Raw genomic sequence first — 22,464 nt, 5'->3', positions numbered from 1 at the left:
CATGTGGCTTGCTTAAACCTCTTTTTTAGCATATTTAGTTCCATCTCTTAGAAAAAGGACGCTGATTAGGTAATACTCAAAACAGTTTTTTATTGAGTGTGAAGAATGTGTATGAAGGCGGGGGAGTGTCCGTGTGCCACGGCATAGGTGTGGAGGACAGGAGGTCATTTTGCCAATATCCATGTCACAGGTTGATGAGCTGTATAGACAGTTGGAATGGAATGGCAGACAAGGGTATATCAGTCTTCTCATGCTTCTCTGGGTATTCTCCAAGGTTAACCAATTCAGTTGGTTCCTCAAAATAAACCATTGAAAAACAGCCAGAGTTTGATATTTTGTATTACTTTGGCAGTTGCAATGTTTTTCATCTCATATGTGTTGTTGAGCCCAGCTCATCTAGTAACATGTATGTAACATGTATAGACATGTTTGTGTGTATGATATTTATTTATTTAGAGACCACGTTGTCTTGGAAGTTGAGATTCTCCCATCTACACCTCCAAAATGCTGGGATTTCCCCCATGTACCACATACACAGCTCCATACTCTCTTCCCTTCCCACCTCCACCCTTCAGATAAACCCAAACTTGGTTTCTTTGAGAGTCTGACCAGCTCGGGCTAGCCTCAGACTCACTAGCCCCAACTTAAAACACTGCTGCTCCAGCCTCCGAGGGCTGACATTGCAGATTGGTGCCCCATGGATAACAACACATAGATATTTTTTGTCTTCTTCTGTTTTCCCCTATCATTTGTCATTCCAAACTTCTTGTCCTATGAAGATCAGGTTTTCCTTTCCCTTAGGAATAGTTGAGATAAAATTAAAGATCACTAAAATTTATGATGGTGCACGGCTTTGATCGTAGCGCTTGGGAGACAGGGGCAGATGGAACTCTCTGAGTTCAAGGTCTGCCTGCTCTACACACTGAGTTCCAGGATTGCTAGGGCTACCTGGAGAGACCCTGTCTCAAAACAAATAAAACAAAACAAAAATCACTAAAAGTTTATCAATTCACAATTTTTGATAATTGAAAGGGACTAAATATAAGTTGAATTATATTTTTAAAAAGAAAAGGCGTTAGGTGGTAGTGGCACACCTTATATTCCAGCACTTGGGAGGCAGAGGCAGGCAGATCTCTTTGAGTTTGAGGCCAGCTTAGTCTACAGAGCAAGGTCCAGGACAGCCAGACACAGAGAAACCCTGTCTTAAAACAAACAAACAACAACACACACACAAAAACAAAAACAAAAACAAAGGGGGGGGTGTTAAAAAACATAGGAAGGGGGCTGGAGAGATGGCTCAGTGGCTAAGAGCACTGGCTGTTCTTCCAGCGGTCCTGAGTTCAATTCCCAGCACCCGCATGGTGGCTCATGACCATCTACAATGGGATCTGATGTCCTCTTCTGTCATATATACAGATAGAACACCCATATGTATAAATAAATCTTAAAAAAAAAAACCACATAGGAAAAGTATTTGTTGAGTGACATACCTGTAATCCCTGCACTTGGAAGACTGAGGCAGGAAAATTCTAAGTTGCAGATTGGCCTGGGCTGTACGATGAGACTGTTGAAATGTGAGGAGGAGGAAATATCTAACCGTAGTTCCTCCTTTCTTATGAACAATCTGTTTTTAAATTCTGCCCAAAGCCACCATTCATTGTGTCCTTCTTGCACTCCTTGGCTCACGCAAACTTGGATTTCCTCTGGAGATAAAACTACATTTTCAGCCTTCCTGACTGAATGGGCAAGGGAGGTGCCTTGGTAAGCAGCCTCTCCTGACAGTGAGAATGCTTGTGGGCCAGTTCCTGTTTTTTTGCTGTTCTTAGTGCATGTTTTCCAGTTGATTTTGTTTTTTTTTTTTTTTGTTTATTTTTGAGACAGGATTTCTTTGTGTATGCTGGGTTTTCTTAGAACTTACTCTGTAGACTAGGCTGGGCTGGAACTCAGAGATCTGCTTGCCTTACCCTCCTCAGTGCTGTGAACAAAGACGTGCAATGCCATTGCCCAGCTCCCAGTTACATTAAATCCTGAGAATCACCACTGCTGGAACCATCCGGAAAGAAAGCAGGAGATAAACTTAGGAGAGAAGGATGGGACAGCAGGTGTGGAAAGCAAGGAGGAATTAGCAGTAGTCTGTAAGCACTTAGCTTATGGGAACATTTGCCAGAGTATTTGGGTGTGTGTAAGCATGCGCACACACATGCACATATTTATGTGTGGAGGTTTGTATGTGTATGTGTGTGAATGAACATGCATGTAGAAGCCAGAAGTCAACCTTTCGTATCCACCATTTTTGGAGATTTTCTTACTAGCCTGGAGCTTGCTGACTATATGAGGCTGGTTGATGGACCAGTGAGCCCCAGGAAGCTACCGTATCTGCCTCGTCATCACTGGGATTATAAGTGTGCATTATACCAGCTCACCTTCCACCCTGCACAAGTTATCATGCTCACAAGGCAAGCGCTTTGCTCTCTGGACTTATCCCTAGGCCCTGATTTTTCCTCAATAAGGACAGTAACTAGGGACTAGCGAGTGGTGAGCAGCGAGAAAGCAGTGAGTCCTGAGTCTCCTTTCCAGCACCTGTGCTGGTCAACTCCAGCGCCGGGGGTTCAGTGCTGTCTTCTGGCCTTTGAGGATACTGCACACATATGACCTACACTCATACAGACACACACACACACACACATATATATATAAAATAAATGAAGTAAAATGTTAAAGATTTTTTTTTCCTTTTATCTATTGGACATTTTATCTGTATGTACATCTATCTGAACACCAGAAGAGGCCATCTTATCTCATGAGACTATAGTTATAGATGGTTGAGAGCTTCCATGTGGGTGCTAGGAATTGAACTCAGGACTTCTTTGAGAGCAGCTAGTGCTTTTACCCACTGAGCCACCTCTCCAGCCTAAAATAAGTAAAAATTTAAGAGTACAAATCTAGTAATAATTACAAGACCTGTGTTTGGGCTGGATCCTGGACACAGCTAAAAAAGGAAGTTAATTCCTTCAATGTTGTAGAATATAAAAAGATGGCAGAAGGAACTATCATTCATTAGTAAGACCTGCTGCTTATCCAATATTTCCAAAATACAGTCAAATAGAAATTTGAAACAATATATTCTTTCCTTTAGAATAGGTAATATTTTTTTCTTGCTGTTGTTTTTTGTTTGTTTTGTTTTTGAGACAGGATTTCTCTGTGTAGCCCTGGCTGTTCTGGACATGCTGTGTAGACCAAGATGGCCTTGTATTCACAGAAATCCACCTGTTTCTGCTTCTGAGTACTGGGACTAATGGCATACACCACTTTTCTTGCTGTTGTAATAACTATCCATTGAACCATCTTCTTTATTCTTACTCCCAAACTAGAAGTTTGCATAATTCATCTTTTTCCCTGCCAGAAAAGGAAGGAGGCCCCTGAGAGTGCTTCTGGCTACCTATGTAGTAGTACTTGTATCAGGCAGGTTGTCACTTAATAGTCGCTTTTGGTTTTGCTTTTCTGCATCAGGGGTATGCAGTTGCTTTAGCAGTTGTAATCTTCCATGGCATTATGTCTGACTTGGTAATTTTTCTTCTGTCATGTTGATTCTCAGACAATTGCCTCTATAACCAGTCCAAGTCAACTAGTTTAAAGCCCGGATGCTCAGTATTAGCTAAAAGAGTGTCATTTCCAAGGGTGTACAGCTTATTCCTTTTGACTTTAATCCCTTTCCCAGTTGAAAATAGGCTGTGGGAAACTGGCAAGTGCCTGATGAGTACACAAACAAGAATGTGTCTTAAGCGGGTAGAGTTGTTTGCTTCCAGCAGCTCTCTGCTGAGCATCTGAAAGCACACGAAGCCTGCCTGTGCAGCATCCAACAGTTGTGGGTGGCCACGTCCGAGGTCAGGTCCATCTGATGTCACCTCTGACAAGCTCCATAACCTTAAGGCCTCAGTCTCAACTCCTAAAGTGTAGATAATGATCATGAAGATGGCAGTTACACAGCACAGTGGCTGACTTGTATATAGATAAAGCTGCCCCCAGCCCTTGGTTTTTTCGTCAGTTTTATAGATGCCAGTTAAAGATCTCCCTTGATTTGTGTGTTAAGTTCCAAAATAAGAGCTTATGTTATAGTGATTATTTTTATTTTTGAGACATGATCTTACTTTGTACTCAGGCTGGCCTTGAATTTGCCCAGTCCTCCTGTTTTTGAGCCACCAAGCCTGAGGTTCTATTGTTTGTTTGTTTGTTTGTTTGTTGAGATAGGGTTTTTGAGATAGGCTGGCTTCCAGCAGTCAGTCTTGCTACCTCAGCCTCTGGAGGGCTGGGAATATAGGAATGTGCTAGTATGCCTGGCATTTAAAAGTTCATTTCATGTCATTTCATCATGATATCTTCCAAGCTGTCATGAGTGTTTGAAGATAGAGTTAAGTAGGAAATCTGAAGTGCCACGTCTATCTGACAGAGAAAAATGATCCTCTACCCACAATTTTCCTCATCAGAATGCCCAAGGCAGTTAGAAATTGAAGAGTCCTGGGGGGAAACCTGGACAGTCTGAACCCTTAAACTGTTCACATCTTATAAAGGGAATAGGGAGCTGCAAGGGTGGTGCGTAAGGAGCCTGAGGTCCTGGGTGTCATCACCAGGGACTGCAGTGAAAGACAAAACAACAGCAACACAACAACTTAAAGACACTGAGCTGCCTGAGAAGTCCCCAAGCCAATCATTGACCACAGAACATCTGTGTGGCCTGTGCACTGGGCACTGGGGATATTAGCCACAGCTGTCCTCTACCTGTCCCTTCTTAACTGATGTCTTGACATATTTTGGGATGCCTTTCTGTATTTGTGTTAGAACTGAGAGCGGATGGGGCATTTGTTGAGTTAAAAGAGGGAAGGGAATTGGTATGAGTGTTGTGTTGGGCAGACTCTGATGTGGCTGTTAGTCTCCTCCTCTCCCTCCTTTTCATGCTTTAATGAGTATGAGCTCCTTGGGGAGGCTCAGCTGAGGGGAAGTGGCAGAGAGGGAGCTGAGCACATGATGTGTGTGTGCCAGAAGAGGAAGAAAGCCAGCTTTGCTAGAATTCCTAGTGGAATTTTTCAAAAATCAAAGAGCACATTGTTGTTATTTTTGCTTACTGTAACTGATGAGTAAAACATATTTGTTTTGTTTTGTTTTGATGAGATGGGGTCTCGCTCTATAGCTTTGGCTGGCCTGCTCTGGAACTTACTGTGTAGCCTAGGCTGGCCTCAGACTTTAGGCAATTCCACTGTCTCAGCTTCCAAAGTGGTAGAATTACAGGCTTGGGTGACAATACCTGATTCTAAGAAAATATTTTTGTATGTTTGTGGGATTGTATATATTTGTATTTGTATTTGTATTTGTATCTTTATCAGTCTCCTCACATTTTTTGAGATAGCGTTTTTCACAGAACATGAAGTTCACCAGTTCCTCTAGACTGGCTGGCCAGTAAGCATCAGTGGTCCTTCTGTCTCTTCCCTCTTCCTACGCCCCACTCCCTGTACCAAAGTGATAAGCTTATAGACATATGCTGCTCTGCTTGACTTCTACATGGGCCTCGTGCTTGTATGGCTTGCTTTTTTAGGGAGTGAGCCATGTCTCCAACCCTGTGTTGTTTTTTGAGATGGGTTCGTATAGCTTATTCTGGCCTTGAGTTTGCTAGATAGCCAAGGCTGGCCTTAAACTTGATAATTCTACTGCTTCCACCTCCAGAGTGGTGAGATTGTAATTATGGACGAGCAAAGAAAATAATTTCATATTGTATTTATTTGTTTATTTTGAGACACAGTTTTGCTATGTAGCCCCAGTTAGCCTGGGAATTCACAGAAATCCACCTGCCTCTTCTTCCTGAATATTAGTATTAAAGGCATGAACCACCACATCCAGCAGAAAATAATTTCAGAAGGTAATATGATAGTGAAAGAATTTTTCTGGGACTTAAAAACCAAAGTAACTGTCTTTGAGATTTTGAAAATTTGGTAGGCAAGATCTCTAATTGCTGTTCTTCCTAAATCTGAGCAGAATTAGGAATTAAGATACCGGTGTGATGTGAACACATTGTCATCAGTGGATGGTCAAATAGTAATTAGGGAAATATATGATGTTTAACATATATTTGAAATAGGTTTGGATAGATGCTCTAAGAGAAACACTGTTAAAAGGCCTGATTTGTTTTTTGTTTGTTTGTTTGTGCTACCAAGTTGGGATCTAATAAAGATGTTTTAATATGGGATCAAGCACAAGGGTTAAGAGGAGAGATTGAAGGCATGGGTGTGTGTTTCCCTTAAAGGAATGTAACAGGATAGTACCTATGGGTAAGTCTTCACAGGTACATAAACTGTCATTCAAGAAGCTGTGTGGGACTTGACCAAGATGACAAGGTGGAACCAGGAACAGAGCTTCCTTGAAGGTGTTTCTTTTTGCTTTAAATAATTAAGACACACACACACACACACACACGTATGTACGCAAGCATGCACTTTTAAGCATTTTAGCAAAAGCATACAAATTCAGTATCTTTGTAAAAAATACCTTTTCTTTTATTACTATATGACTATTATTCTTTCTTTAAAAAAAAAAAAACTAGAATGGCCAGCCTGATCTACATAGCTTGATATTGAACATTATAAATAAGTTAAGTTTGAAATCATCTGTGATTTTAATGGGTTTTGGAAGAGATTGCTTGTGTGTATGAAATCCCTCCAGTAACAGCAGTTGATTTTCTTCCTCACAGTAGAGACACAGGAACCAACTAGTTCAGGGACCTGACTGTTCCCTGTGAACTTCCTGTTTGCTTTGTACACTTATGTAAGCAGTATAGCCTGGACTTCCTGTTTGCAGCATTCACCACATGTGTAATTAACTTAAAAAAAAACACAACAACTCAGAGCTTAGTCTGTAAACATTTCAAAGAAGAACTCTCACTATGCCAATTATAACTCAGTAAAGAAAACACAAAATGTTTTAAGGCTGTAACTGAAGCTCAGTGATAAAGCAGTAGCCAGTCATGAGCAAAGCTCTGGTTGGATTCCCAGTGTTGCTGAAGAGAAAAGTGTGTCCATCCATATACATTACATAAAGAAATTAAACCTTTGTGCTTACATCGATGACTACAAAAAAATGTGTAATTTTTTTCATGGATATAATATGTATAATGAACATTTACATGTGATGTGATGTTTTGTGGTGCTTCAATACTGGTATGCATTGTATAGTGTAAAAATTCATGGTAATTATCATATTCATTATTTCACATTTATCATTTTTTTGTGATGAAAGTGTTTGAAAATCTGATTATTGCTAGGGTTGATGGCACAGGGCTGTAATCCCAGAAATTCAAGAGACTGAGGAAGGAGGATCATAAATTCAAGCCAGCCTGAGCTACAGAACAAGTATAAAGTCATCCTGTACTGGTGGGAAGGGAGCATAGATGCCAGGGGCTGGGCGAGGGGATACAGAGATACCAGGGGCTGGGGAGATGGCTCAGTTGGTAAATCTCTTGCCACACAGGCATAAGGAGTTCAGTCTCCACCACCCACACAAGAAGCCAAGTATGATAGCATGCGCTGAATCCTAGCACTAGGAAAGTGGCGACAGTTGGAACCTTGGAGTTTGCTGGCTAGTTAGCCTAGCCTAATTGGTGAGCCCCAGGCCAGTGAGAGAAAAGACAAGAAACTGTGGATGGTACCAGAGGAGAAACGACATCTAAGGTTGTCCTCTGTTCTCCAAATACATGTGCACACACATGCATGTGCACCTGAACACATGAATGTGAACACACACATGAAACCTGGCAATCTGAGTTCAGTCCCTGGATCTGCGTGGTGAAAAGTGAACCAGTTCCTCAGGTTGTCCTATGAGCTACACACAAATACACTGGGGTGCATGTGTGCACCTACACACACACACACACACACACACACACACTCTAATTAAATGAAATCTCATCATTAGCAACATCATAGATGAACCTTAAAAACATGTTAGGTGAAATAAGTCATAGAAAGACAAATGCTGCATGACTTTATCCATTTGTGGGATGTAATTTTAATATTGACATTTCTCCATACTGGGTATGTTTCAGCCAGGTGGAAAGTAGCTTTTATTCAGGCTAGGAGCCAGGTCAGATATGGGAGAAATGAGCTTTTTTTGTGGCTGGAATTGTTCCCAAACTCCCAAATATGTTATTTTTGGTAACTTTCTTCTCTGAAGGAGCCCTTGTTTTTATTTGGGCGAAGCCCCATTAGTAGGCAGGGGATATGGAACACTGACCAAAGGGCCCAGCATTGCTGCTGTTGAATCCTGAACATGTCAGTATCCATGTGTTGGTTTACTCTTTGTTTTATAATTCTCTACATTGTATTGGGGTTCAGAATTATAGAATTAGCAAGTACTGACTGTCCCAAATAATCAGAAATTGAAGATTTATCAAGTTTGAAGAGATTTCATGAGAGTTTTGACATAGTGGTCTGGAGAAGATGGCTTATTGAAAACAGATGCTCTGGCTTTTGTTTTTGTTTCTTTGAGACAAGGTCTTGGCATCCTGGTTTGCAACTCTTGATTCTCCCGCCTCAGCCTAGTGGTGAGGCAAAAGTATGTGCAACTACACTGGGCCAAACGCCAACTGTCTGAGTGCGTGCACAAGAGCAAAGACTGAACACAGGCATCATGCATGCTAGTCAAGTACTCTACCACTAGCTACATTCCCAGTCCATTGATTGTAACTTAGTGTGTTGCCTACCCAAATGATTTTTAAAAAATGTGTGAGCCAGGTGTGTTGGTACATACTTTTAATCCCATCTCTCTGGAGACAGAAGTAGGGCGAGCTCTGAGTTAGAAGCCAGCCTGGTCTACATAACGAGTTCCAGGACAGTAAGGACAACACAGTGTGACCTTGTCTCAAAAACAAATTGTTGCAAGCTGGAGAGAGATGGCTCAGCCGTTAAGAACACATATTGCTCTTACTTTCAGAGGCCCACGTTTTATTCCCAGCCCCTACCATGTTAGATGGCTCACAATTGCCTGTAACTCTAGCTCCAGGAGGATCTGAGGCCTCCAACATTTGAGGGCACCCAAACACATGTGCATACACATATGCCCACAGCTAACAACAATAATAAATCCTTTAAAAATTCACTTGCCCACTGAAGACACAGCGTTTGCTGGTCTGAGGATGTAGATCTGTTGGTACAGTGAATGCATACTGGATGCCTAGCATATGGGATGCCCTGGGTGTGAGTGCCTATAGGATTGGAAGTTCTAGGTTCCTCCATCGCATAGTGACTTTGAATCCAGCCATGGCTACTTGAGGCCCTGTTTCAAAATTAAAAAAATAATTGTTTCTAAGGGTTGGTTTGTTTTTTGAGATATCTAGGCTGGTTCTGGAAATTGCTGAGTGGCTAAAGATAACCTTGAAACCTTCATCCTCTTGCCATCACCTTCCAGATGCTGGGATCACAGGCTTCTTTTGTCATACCCAGTAAGCAAGGGAGTTTTGCTTTTTGTATGTTTGTTTGAGATAGATTAGAAGGAAAATGGTCAAGTAGAAATTTGCCTTATGGTAACTTTGGTATGTATGTTAAACAGCATAAAATAAAACGTGACAAATATATTTATTAGTAAGGCTACAAAATTAATGCAAGAACTCCAAATGCTAATGTAGTGTACATACATACATGTAGGCAAAACACTCAACATACATGTATTAAATACATACATAATTTTTGATAGTTAGGGATTAAATTTCAGGAATTAAGCATAGGTGGTAAATATTTTTATCCCGGTACTTAGGAGTCAAAGGTAGGTGGATTTCTTAAGTTCCAGGCCAGTCTGGTCTACAGAGTGAGTTCCAGGACAGCCAAGGAAACACAGAGAACCCTGTCTCAACATAATAAAAATAATAATTTCAAAGATTCTGAAAACTCTTCAGGAAACTCAAAGCTGGTAAACATAGTAAGAAAAGTAGCAGGATAAAATCAAGATGTAGAGCAGGGCCTGGTGAAACACACCTTTAACCCCAGCACTCGGGAAGGAGAAACAGGAGGATTTCTTGAGGGCCAGGCCAGTCTACTCTAGATAGTAAGTTTAAGGGCTTCACAGTGAGACTGTTTAATAAACAACAACAAAAACAAAAAACCTAAAACACTAGAATAAACCTAACCAAAGATTTCTATAATGACAACTTTAAAACATGGAAGAAACTGAGGCTAGTGAGATCACTCTGTGGAGAAAGGCTCCTGTTATACAATCCTAGTGACCTCAGTCGATCCCCAGGATACATGGAAATACATAAGGAAAGAACAAATCCACATCTCTGTCCTCCCACTGCCTCCTGTGCACTGTGGCACCCATTGCTCCAGAATAATGTCAAATTCACTGAAGGAAGTAGTTGAAGATAGAAAGCTCCTTTGTGTTCATGGATTAGCAGACGTAATGTTGTGAAAATAACTGTCTTACCAAACATGATCTACAAACTCAGTGAAATCATAGGAATTCCAATGGCATTCTTCCCAGAACGAGAAAAAAAAAATCCTGAAATTCCTCTGAGCACAAAAGACAAACCAATTATAAACAGAAAGAGCAATGCTGTAAGTACCACAATACTCCATCTAGAACCATATTAGAGAGCTATACTAAGAAAAACTGCATGGTCCTGGCTCAAAAACAATGTGTAGATAGAACAGAGCCCCAGACTCCGGTCAAGCGCGATGTGGAGCTTTAGTCTTAGAACTCAAAGTTACAACAAAAGGATTGCTGTGAGTTCGAGGGCAGCCTGGACTACTACTTAGTAAGACCCTGTCATGCGTTTGAAGATAGCATGGATCACTGCTATATAAACTTGGCTTGAACTCGGGAACAAGTAGGAAGCCAGGCATAATGGTGTCATCCTGTCACCCCAATACTTTGTAGGTGGAGGCACAAGGATTGGGAGTTTAACATGAGTTGAGCTACATGACATCTCGGTCTCAAACCAAACAAACCACATAGTACAACCACCTAATCTTTGGTAAAGATGTCAAGAATATACATATAAAAAGGCAGCTCTTCACAACATGTTGCTTGGGAAACTGGGCATCCATATGTAAAAGGATGTAACTTGACCCTTATCTTTCACTCTACCAAAAAACAAAAAAGCATAATGTTCAAGTGGATCAATGACCTTAAGGTCTGCCATTCTCAAACTGCTTAGGAAAACAGAGGAGTGTATGGGCACAGACTTTCGGCAAAGGACTCCTGCCACATAGGAAATAATCCCAAGAGTTAACAGGTGGGATTGTATGAAATTAGGACGTTTTTATAAAGCCGAGGAGACCATCAACGGAGTGAAGAGACAACCTGTAGAATAGGAAAAACATGTTTGTCAGCTGTTCATCCAGCAGGAGACTAATGTCTAGAATTTGTACAAAATTAACAAATTCATTCAAGTAATTAAGGAGGTAATGAATTGAATGGACACACCTCACCTTAAAGGAAGACATGCAATTGACCCATAAATACCCAGAAAAGTGTTCAACATCCTGAGTCATAAGACAAATGTAAGCTATAGCTGCCTTGATTTTTATCTCGCCCCAGTCAAAATGGCTGTCATCAAGAAAACAAATGACAGTAGCCTGCTGTGTGACTCACACTTGTAACTATGCCACTTTAGAGGCACAGAGGACGTAGGCTCACCTTGAGTTTGAGGTCAGTCTGCCTCAAATAAAGGACATATGCAAAGGAGTGAGGAAAACCCTTGTACATTGCTGGTGGGAATGTAAATTTGTGTATCAATATGGAGGTTTCTAAAAACCTAAAACTTCCGTATATATTATCTAGCAATTACCTAGCAGTAACACACCTGGATATACATAGACATATTCAAAGGAGTCTTAAGTCAGCGTTCCACAGACACTGTTCTGTATCCATGTTTATTACTGCCAGCCTAAGTGTCCGACAGTAGGTAAGAAAATGTGGTATGCAGGCGTTATAGCACAAGTCCTTACTCCCAGCAATGCAGAGACAGGCAGACTCTCTTGAGTTTGAGGCCAGCCTCTTATAATAGAGTGCTGTAGGACCACCAGGGCTATATAGTCACATTTTAAAGATGTGGTACATATACAAAATGAAACTTCACCTATGAAGACAAATGAAATGACACACAGGAAAATGAACGGATCTGGAGACCATTATGTTAAATAAAATAAGCCAGGCTTAGAAAGACAAATACCATGTTTCCTCTCATGCGGAATATACACACATGCACGAACACACACACATCACCCCTACCAAAGAGGAAGAACGGGCACTATAAGAGGAAAAGAATGTGTCTCTGGAAAGGAGGAGGGAGGAACAGGAGAAAATAATGGAATGATGGTGTTGTGAAAACAGAAGGCAACAGTGTTTGTGAGGAGGCCAGTGTGGCAAACCAAACAAGGTATTATGCATACATGCTTGAAAATGTCAGAGGGAAGCCCGTTTCTGTACATACAAGCCAAAAATAATAAAAATTTTAAAAAGATTCAGGGCTGGTTTACTGGTAAAGTGCTTGTCCTGCCAGACACGGCCTATGTTTGATCCCCAGAACCCATGTAAATAATCAGGGTATGGTCGTAGAGTTTGTGTGCTGGCTATGGGGAGGCTGAGGCAAGTGAATTCACATGGATCTCTGGCCAGCCAGTTGACAAGTTCTAGGCCAATGGACAATACTTGAGCAATGACACCCACGGTATCTTCTGGCCCCACACAAAATCACATGCACCACACAAATATGACCTCACACAGGGATAGGGGTATAGTTCGGTGTCTTCTTGGCATGCACCAAGTTATGGGTATTCTAATACTCAGCACTACTTTAAAAATTTAGTTCTTGGAGTAATCAGAAAAATATTTCACCTTACTGTATTAATACAGTCATAGATGTATTAATACAGCCAAAGGTTAGTCGTGCCTGTGTGGCTGTGCACACCTGCAATCCCAGCATGAGAGGTGGCGGCAGCCCCGGCTGACCTGGAATCTGCTGTGTAAACCAGGATAGCTTTGAATTTGTGATTACAGCCACCCCCTACACACACACCTGTTTGTTTGTTTTGTGTTTTGCGACCGGGACTTACTTGTAGCCCAGGTTGTCTTGAAATTCCCCATATCAAGCAGGTTGGCCTTGAAATCCCGGAGCTCTAGCTACCTACCTCTGCCTTCTGAGAGTTGTGATTAATGGCTTGCACTACAAGCCTTTTTTTTCTTCTTCTTTTTCTAAAGTGGTACAGTGTTTATTGCTGTAAACAATAGTTTAGTGGTTGCCAAAGTAAATGAAGAAAGGAGGGAATATATTAGCCCATGTTCCTACAGAAGTGTCTATATACAGTGTCTCCCTGGTCCTTTTTGTTGTTCTACGTAGGTCGTTTTATGCTTTCTGATACCAAGTTTTTGTTTTTCCATTCTTTTCCTTTACTTTATACATTATAATATAATTACATCATTTCTCCCTTCCCTCATTTAAAGTTTTTATATTCAACAATCTTCCTTAAAGTTCTATATATTTCTAGAGGAAAGCACTTCCTTTTATTTCCAAGTTCTTCAGTGTTCATTACCTTTCTGTAATGGAAAGGACTGTTCACAAATAGTCCTCTCAGAAGCAGTTATCAAATTTTAAATTACCATCAGCATTGGCCTGTGTTCTACAGACTATCAAAGCATGTCATGCCCTATCTCTCCCTTGACTGTATACTCTAAGAGGCTTGGCTTGTTCGGTGCCAGCTTGATGTCCAGTCTTGTGTATGTGCCTGTGCAAGTGTTCATGTGTCTGTGAATGTGTATGGCAGCCAGAGGTTGACATCAGATGTGTTGCTCTCTCATACTCTTAGTTTTTCTGACAGGGTGTCTCACCAATCTGGCTAGGCTTGTTGGCCTCCCCAGTGATTTGATTATAGCATGTGTGGTCATGTCTAGCTTTTTAGGTGGATGCTATGAACTCAAACTCAGGGCTTCATGCTTGTGTAGCAAGCCCTCGACCAACTGAGCCATCCTCCCAAACCCAGACTTTTGACGTTACACCATAACAGTGTCAGCTACAACATTTGTGTTGGAGAAGTCTGTAGTAGAGTTACACACACACACACACACACACACACACACACACACACCACAAAGCTGTGCCTGTTGTGTCAGACATGATGGCACATATCTTTAATCCTCAGAGGTACCTCTGAAGCAGAGGCAGGCAGATCTCTGTGAGTGCCAGGCCAGCAGAGCTATATACTGTCTCAAAAACAAAAACAAAGCAAAAAAAACAACCAAGAAAAACAAGCCATAAATTTGGATGTTACATTAAATCATATTAATGGGTGTGAAACATACAGTGAGCATTCATTTGTAGCTGCTATAATAAAAATACCATAGGGATCACAGAGAAAATGTTGTTTTGGACCAAGGTGGAACCCTCAGTGAGTTTAAGTGTGCCAGATTGCTTCTTAAATTGCTTGTCTATTCTGTATGCTGTCCTGCCATTAGGAACCCATTTACAGTTTTGTTTACAAATGGAAAATGAGAAGACTAGGGTGAACTTTAAAAGAAAGCTTTAATGGAAGTTTCAATAGAGGTCTTTTGCACCTCTTCCCCTCTCTCAATTCAAAGCGTTCATCCTATCCCCCAAAGCCTGTCTGGATCTATTCACTTTGTGTACCCAGATGTTTGGCTGCTACAGATCTGAGTGAGCAGCATTCTCATTTATTCTGTCCATGAAGTGCTAAGAGCCAGTAGTCATTGGTTTTTGTAGTCTTTCTAATCAGATTTTTTTTTAATGGTGCATCTGTCCCAAAATCAGAGATAATGGTGGCGGGACATGTTGTTAGGGAGAACACTGAGTAATCTTGAACTACAGAGTACTTCCATTTTCTCTCTGAGTAGAGCTTGTGTAGTGCTGTGCCAGACAACATGACATCACTGAGAATGAGAAGAAGGAACAAGGATAGGATGTCAAATTTATTTCACTTTGTTCAAAATGTTAACCCATCAGTACTGATTTGCCCATGTTATTGTGGGTTAAGCAAGCTCTTTTGGGGTCCTACTAGGAAGCCAACTATGACTCGTGACACTTGATTTGGTTCCAAATCGAAGAGTAAGTCCTTTTATATGCTCTTTGGAATTCATCCCGTGTGGAATGATGGGAACAGTAATAGCTGTGTAAATTCAGATGAGATTTGTTCATTGCAGGTTGTAGGTAGGGTTGGGGAAATGAGGGAGGGAGGGGTTAGGACCCGAACTGGGCAACTCTTTCTCATCTTTCAGTAGAGGGAAAGTAAAGAGGACAAAGGTGGAGGTGATAGTGAGTTAGAAAAGTGGTGGTGGCACACGCCTTTAATCCCAGCATTTGGGAGGCAGAGGCAGGCAGATCTCTGAGTTCGAGGCCAGCCTGGTCTACAGAGTAAATTCCAGGACAGCCAGGGCTACACAGAGAAACCCTGTCTTAGGAAAAAAAAAAAAAAAGTGGAAAGCAATGATACTAGTGAGTGGCTTCAGTGATGTTGAAAAGTCTGGAGGCTTCAAGGAATGTATTTTCTTTTCTTATTTATTACTCCATATGATGATCCTTTTTCAGTGTAAGTGAATTTTGTGGCATTTTATGCTTCAAAAATATATTAAATGCAGTTTAAGTTCTCATTTATTTTTATAGAACTGGAGGTTCCAAATTTTGAAATATTTCCATTCTGAAATCACTGTAGATAACTAGTGATAAGTGAAACCACAGTCCAGCTGCGTTAAACAGTAGCTGCGTTGTGAAGAGCAACCTTCAGAGCTCTGTTATTATGGACCCTCGTGAGCAAATCCAGAGCCTGGATCTAACTCTAACTCTGCTTTTCATTTTATAGATGTAAAACGTAGCATTTCTCCCTTCTATGATATGACCTATGATATGATGTGGAAAACAAATGGAGAGAGGAAGAGAAAGTTTGCTAGGAATTTTACAGAAGCTAGGCGGGGAGATGGCTCAGTAGATTCAAGCACTTGTCAAAGCGTGAGAGGACAGGAGTCTGGCTGCTTGCTTAGAAGCCAAGTATGCACGCCTGTAGTCAGAGCACGCAGGAGGTAGACAGGCTCCTTGGGGCAAGCTGGCCAGCTAGACTAGTCAGACTCAGCACACTGTTGGTTCAACAAGAGACCTTGCCTCAGTAAATAAAGTGAGCAGTTAAGGAAGACACATAATATGAGCTTCAGGACTCCGTATGTATGTACACACACACTTGCACACATGTGCGTCCACATGTAAATATACACAAAAAATTCACAGAAATGGATTCTTTAAAGAAAAAGAATTTTTATACATTTTCAGGTCATTTGTGAAGCATGTCTGTGTGTGTGTGTAGTAAGAAGTTTGAAATGCCCACCATATATCACAACTTTTGGTTATTTAGAATAATATTTTTCCTGAGTGATGTCTGATAGCAACATAAGGTTCAAATGAAGATTTACAAGTTATTTTTAAGGAGATCTTATCTGTGTCCAACATAGAGGACAGGCCTGCCCCAACATAGCCAATATAATCCTTACCAGTCTCAGGGAGCTCAGCACACTCTGTGCTGCTGCCCAGCCAGCTGAGTTGAAGGTTCCCTCCCCAATCCGGTGTGTTAACAGTCAAGTTGAACAGTTTCTCCAGACTTACAATTTCAAGAATATTTAGAAAACATTGTGTGAACATCTTTTTTTTTTTTTTTAATTTCTAAATTTACCATTTTGATACAAATACCCATGGTTTTCTTCTGTGTTTACATGCAGCCAGGAGCTATGGGCGGAGACGAGGTAATTTTTTTTTTTTAATGAGATCTTTTGCTTGCCAAACTGTGAGTAAGTATGAGTCTGTATGTGTTTATGTCTGTGTGTATGACAGTAATTAATGTATGGGCTGATGTTCTAGCTTAATTATTTTAGAAAAGTAATTATTTTATTATATTTATTTTTTGCTTATTGGTAATTTATTTTTTAAATCATAATAAAGATACCGCAAAGACAACTTTATCTGGAAGTTTTGTTGTTTGGATTTTTGTGAATGAACACGAGGAAATAAAGGCCAAGTGTATGTATTTTTTTGCCCTGTATTTCTATGTTCTTTTCATATGATTAAGAGGGTGGAGGATAAGTTTTGGGGGAATTTTTGATCTTATAAAGTTGTTGATGAGTGGGGGTTTTTTGTTGTATCCAAAGACAAGTTTCTCCTAAGGATAGGAGAAGCTTACATTTTAAGGCCCCTTCCAAGGTATAATTTGTGTGTGTTTGTGTGTGTGTGTGTGTGTGTGTTAAAAAGGTACCACAAAATTTACTTTAGTCCCTGTAAAACCTAAACTAATTAATATAACTTTCATTTGTGTAATGCTGTAACCCCTTGAGTATGTCTACAAATGGTTTGAAGAAATAGCAAGAGGAAGCCTAGAAGATGGGAAGGGTGGGGCACAGGGCAAAGACCTGGGTTGGGGTCACTTGACTCAGATCTGGTTTCCTCATCTGCAAATTACGAGGTAATAGAACCAATCGTGGCCAACGTCACAATCTCAGAAATTCTAGTTTTAAGAAAAGGTGCACATGCCTGTTAAGCATTCCACAAATGTGAGGTCTGACCTCTGCTCATTGCAAAAGCGAGGAGGGTGACTCTGTCTTGCTGTGTGACTTCAGGCTAAAGCTAGAACCCGAATCAGATTCTGTCTCTCTTTCATATTTGCTAATGTTTACCTTTTGTCAGCATACCTCTGCCTTTGCTTGTCGTAAAGAGAAAATAATGATAGTAGATTGATAACATTTTATTATTTATTACATAGTAAATATTTATTGAATAAATGAATATTGGCTAAATTTAATGTATGTATGATGGAATGTTAATTATAATCACTTTTACTTTGGGGAAGTATATTTCTGTGTTTGTTTTTTAGTATAAAATAACTTTTATTTGTATAAGTTTTATCTATAGAACATAACTGCTTTTCTTTAGAACCAGAAAATTTACAAATGATAGATAATTGCTTCTTTTGTGAAAAACTTCCTCAGCCAAGATCATGTGCCTGATCCCAGGCATGATCACTTGCCTGTGATCATATTTGAACATGATCATATTTAAAATAATATGATGATAGTGGATAGATATATTTTATGTGTACCTTAATCATAAAAGTAAAGAAACTTTAATCACATCTCCTATCTTTATGTCATTGTAGATTTTCCACCTTATTAGCTGAGTACACTGATTAAGTTTCTCCGCTCCCAACATCTGCCGTAAGGGTATAACAATAGGACAGTTTGACTGATTGGACTCTATTCAGTAAATGCTCTGTATTCTTTATACAGTAAAGTACATCTTCCTCAAAATTGTTTTATTGTCAACAAACCAGAAATAGAGGTTAAAATATAAATATTATGCAGGAATAAGTAATAGTTTAATTATAGGACTCTAACCCAACTAAGATTAAGATCATACCTTTCAAAACACAAAATGTTTAAAATTTACAAAAACAGCATTGAAATAGCAATGTGACTTACCCGGGGTTTTGTGGCATTAGTCACATGAAATAGATGCAGAGTTTTGAAAATTTCTACCTAATTTATAGCTCTTCCTTCCTAACAAGTTAAACCATAAATTTTACTGTAAGCCATAGAAGGAGAAATGTGCTCATAGCCATTTTCACTGAGATGGCTTCATACTCACATGTCATGAGTTCTGTCCTCGTTTGCTTAGGAACTTGAAACCTGGTCACCACGTTACCAATATACAGTGAAGAAAATTACCTAGATATAAAAAATATTTTTCAATTGAAATATTGATAATTTCATAGTACATTCAATGTAGTTTTTTTTTTTTTTATCTTAGGCACATTTTACACATAATATAAAAAAGAACTCCTACATGCAGACATCAGCACCTTCAGATAAGAAAACCACAGTGCTGGACTGGGGCAGTAGCTCAGTTGGTAGAATGCTCGCCTAGCCTGCGTGAAGCTCTGGGTTCTGTTCCCCGTACAGAATGAAAGGGGATGTGGTGGTGCACCCCAGCAGTCCCAGCACGTGCAGTGGAGACCAGAGCAACTTGATTGCTTTCAGTCCATAGAAATAAATACCATGACTTTTTGGTCATTCCCATTTTTTTATTTTGATGTTGGAACTCAAAGCTAATGCCTCATATATACATCAGGCAAGTGACCTATCACTAAGTGACATTTCTGTCTCTGCCTTCCTTTGGAAGAACAGCGAGCTCTCTTAACCTCTGAGCCATTCTCCAGCACTTTTTAAAAATTTATTTAACTTTTGCTTTATGTGTGTTAGTGTGAAGGTGCCAGATCCCTTGGAATTGGTGTTACAGACAGTTGTGAGCTGCCATGTGGGTGCTGGGAATTGAACCCAGGTCCATTTGGAAGAGCAGACAGTGCTCTTAACCACTGAGCCATCTCTCCAGCCCTTGCCTTCCTTATTTTTAATTTCAAAAACCGAAATCCTAGAAATACCTGTTAACACCGTTTTGTACCATACATGTTTCATGTTGGTAGAAAATGCAGTGAGGAGCGGGGAATATAGCATTTTCAATTGAGGCAGACCTCCTGGACAGTAGACGGGAGCCCACTTGCCCAGACTTGCCTCTAGTTTCTTAGGCTCCCTCAATCTCAGCTGCTCTCATTTTTGCTGCCCCATGTTTGGGAAACACCACTCTGCCTGACACTCTCCATCCCCATTGAGGGTTCCTGTGATCTAGTACTCCCTATCTTACCAGCAGCAGCGTCTCTTCTCACTCCTCTTTCTCTAACCAATCTGTGTGCTCTGCTGTCCGCTGCTCATTGTCACGTACTGACCACTCATCCTTTCTTCTAAGTCTTAATTCACTAGTGTGAACCAAATTCAAGCCTTTTCCTTTCTTTTTTTCATTACCTCATTTTTAGAACTTATGTGCATAGGTCTTTGTCTCTCTGTGTGTGTGTGCGCACGTGTGTGCATGTGTATACCCTGTATCAGCCTGGTGTCAGCAGAGACAAAAAACAAACATCTGTCCTCTTGGAACTGGAGTTAGAGATGGTTGTGAGCCCCTGGAAACTGAACCCATGTCTTCAGCAAGAGCAGCAAGTGCTCTTAATTGCTGAGCCATCTTTCCAGCCCTGCCAAGCTGTATCCTTTTAAGAAGCCCTGCTCAGTGGCCTTATACACAGTCTTTTCCTCTACTTAACATCTTGTATTCTTCCTGTCTTTTCTTTGTACCCTGATTCTTCAGTTGAAGATAAGCTATTTGAGGACAGTGTGACTTGTGCCGAACAGTATGCTCTGTGAATTGTCAAATTAAATGCTTATTGACTAGGATTACTTTGAAATAGCACTCATCTATGCAGAAGAATTTGGCTTTATATTTTTCAATTATTAGCTGGAAATAATGGTACCTGCCTATAATCCTGGCCACTTTGAAGGCTGAGGATCACCTGAATTAGGAGTTTGGGGCCAGCATAAGTAGTACCATGAGCTCCTATCTCTAAAAATGGAATAAAATAAAATATTGAAAATTACTTGCTAGACATGGTGGCACAAGCCTGTAATTCTAATGCTTGGAAGGATGAGGCAGGAGGATTGCCTCATGTTTGAGACTAGACTGAGGTACATAACCAGTACCAGGCTAGCCAGAGTTCCACAGCAAGACCCTTTCTTGAGATCCAAAAAATCTAGGCTTAGTGGCACGTGCCTTTAATCCCAGCGCTTGGGAGGCAGAGGCAGGCGGATCTAGTTCAAGGCCAGTCTAATCTACATGGTAAGATTAGGCCTGAATGAATGAATGAATGAATGACAGTAGATAAAAAAATTAGGAAAAAAAGAGAAAGCTTTGACTTTAATAATTTTGAATGCCTTAATCTTCTTTGTATCAGATGCTGTGCTAAGTGTTGCCTGCATTTTGATTCCCACTGTCTTAAGTCTCCAGAGTGCTAACCATAGAGAAGTAGGGAATGAGGGTGTGGGGTAGGAGAAACAGGTAGCAGGTGAAAATGTTTGCTCCATGCTTTTTATTTAGTCTTCCACTGTAAGAGAGAAGGGGGAGATCACTTTCTTTAAATGCAGTGATGTAGCTAGATGGGATGGAGCAGGTGTTCTCCTAGCTGATTCTCTTCCTGCAGCCTATATAATGTAATTCTGATGAAGTGACAGGCTTCTTCATTGCGGTTTACTCATGTTGGGAGGATTGAGCTAATATCTAGCCTGCTCAAAAAAAAAAATCTAAAAAGTAAACGCACTGCTATATTAATCACTTCAATGTGCTTATAATTACCGACTAGAACTTGAGGGGCAGGTGGGATGGCTCAGCAGGCAAAGAACGTGCCATATAAACTTGGAGATAAGAGTTTGCTCCCTAGAACCCACAAAGGTGGATGGAGAGAACTGACTCACCAAGTTGTCCTCTCTGCATGCTCCCCCACCCACATGCATCCTGTCCATAGTAATGAATGAAAATTTTAAACACAGTAAAAAAGAAGAGAACTTTACTATAACTCATATTCTGTGTTATATATACATGTTGGTAAATTCTTTTAAGAATAGGAAGTAATGGAAGTATGTGTGAAAGATTTGAGTTTTGTGAATATCTTATACCAGTGGAAACTTCTAGTAAATCTAGAATAGGGAGAATTTCAGGTCCTCTTGGAATAATGGAAGTAGAGCTGGAAACTGAGTCTCTAGTGTGTAATTCAGCTAAGAAGAGAGTGAGGAGGTGAGCCTGTCATGTCCCTCAGTTGTGTGGAGCCAGCTTGAGGAAAAGCTGGCGATGCAGTGGTCCATGCGGTCTTGATGAATGGCTTTTGAATCAGAAAGTGAGCCTCTGGGCACAAATATGCCAGGCTTTTGAAAGAGTTTCATGATTCAAGTAATGAGAGCAGGAAAGAACTTGGATATTAATCAAAGGTTTGGATGGTAGTGTTGGAGCTAGGCTCTTTGAAGGCCAAGCAGTCTAGTAATGGAGCCGGAGTAGAAGGGAAAGATTAGGTGGAGCTTCAGCTTATTTGCAGAGCTTACTGTCATGTATGAGATCCTGGCTTTAACACCCAGCCCTGGGAACAATGGTAGGGTGGAGAATTAAACGTGAAAGAATAAGACTGGAAAATAAGAGTCAGTTTTTTCTATTAATACCCATTTTTATTTGGTTACTGCAAACAATGGTTGTCTGTTACATCAAAAAATCTTAAGTTTATCTTTCAGGGATATTTTCCTTCTAACAAGCTTAATGTGGGCTGCATCCTGTTGAGAGCTAGCCTGCTAAGTAATACCACATAAGATCTTTGCTTGCACTCTTCTCTCTTCCTTCCTTTCTTCTTCCCTCCTTTTTTAACAAAGTCTGCCTTGTAGCCCTGTAGGCTGGTGTGCACTGTGCAGTCCAAGAGGCTCCTCCCACGTTTGACAGGGCTCTGCCTTCAGTCTTCCCAGAGCTGAGCTTGCAGGCAGCTGCCACCATACTTGCTGCTTACACATTTAATAGATATTGTAATTTTA

General features: G+C 40.6%; 1 protein-coding gene across 11 annotated transcripts in view; it reads left to right on the top strand.

The window, feature by feature from the left end:
- Cpeb3 (cytoplasmic polyadenylation element binding protein 3) overlaps positions 1–22,464 on the top strand; it is a 191,832-nt gene that overhangs the window by 88,310 nt on the left and 81,058 nt on the right. For 9 of the 11 annotated variants that reach the window (XM_060388741.1, XM_060388720.1, XM_060388740.1 and 6 more), the window contains one exon: positions 16,750–16,773. The exons of the other annotated variants lie outside the window; for them this stretch is intronic. In XM_060388741.1, the coding sequence (XP_060244724.1) occupies positions 16,750–16,773 (24 nt within the window). The remainder of the gene's footprint in view (positions 1–16,749; positions 16,774–22,464) is intronic. 11 annotated transcript variants of the gene reach the window in all.

Source organism: Meriones unguiculatus, chromosome 1, assembly GCF_030254825.1.
Source record: "Meriones unguiculatus strain TT.TT164.6M chromosome 1, Bangor_MerUng_6.1, whole genome shotgun sequence".
In the NCBI taxonomy this organism is placed as follows: domain Eukaryota; kingdom Metazoa; phylum Chordata; class Mammalia; order Rodentia; family Muridae; genus Meriones; species Meriones unguiculatus.
Note: the sequence above shows the minus strand (reverse complement) of the source record. Positions and strands in the feature narration are given on the sequence as shown.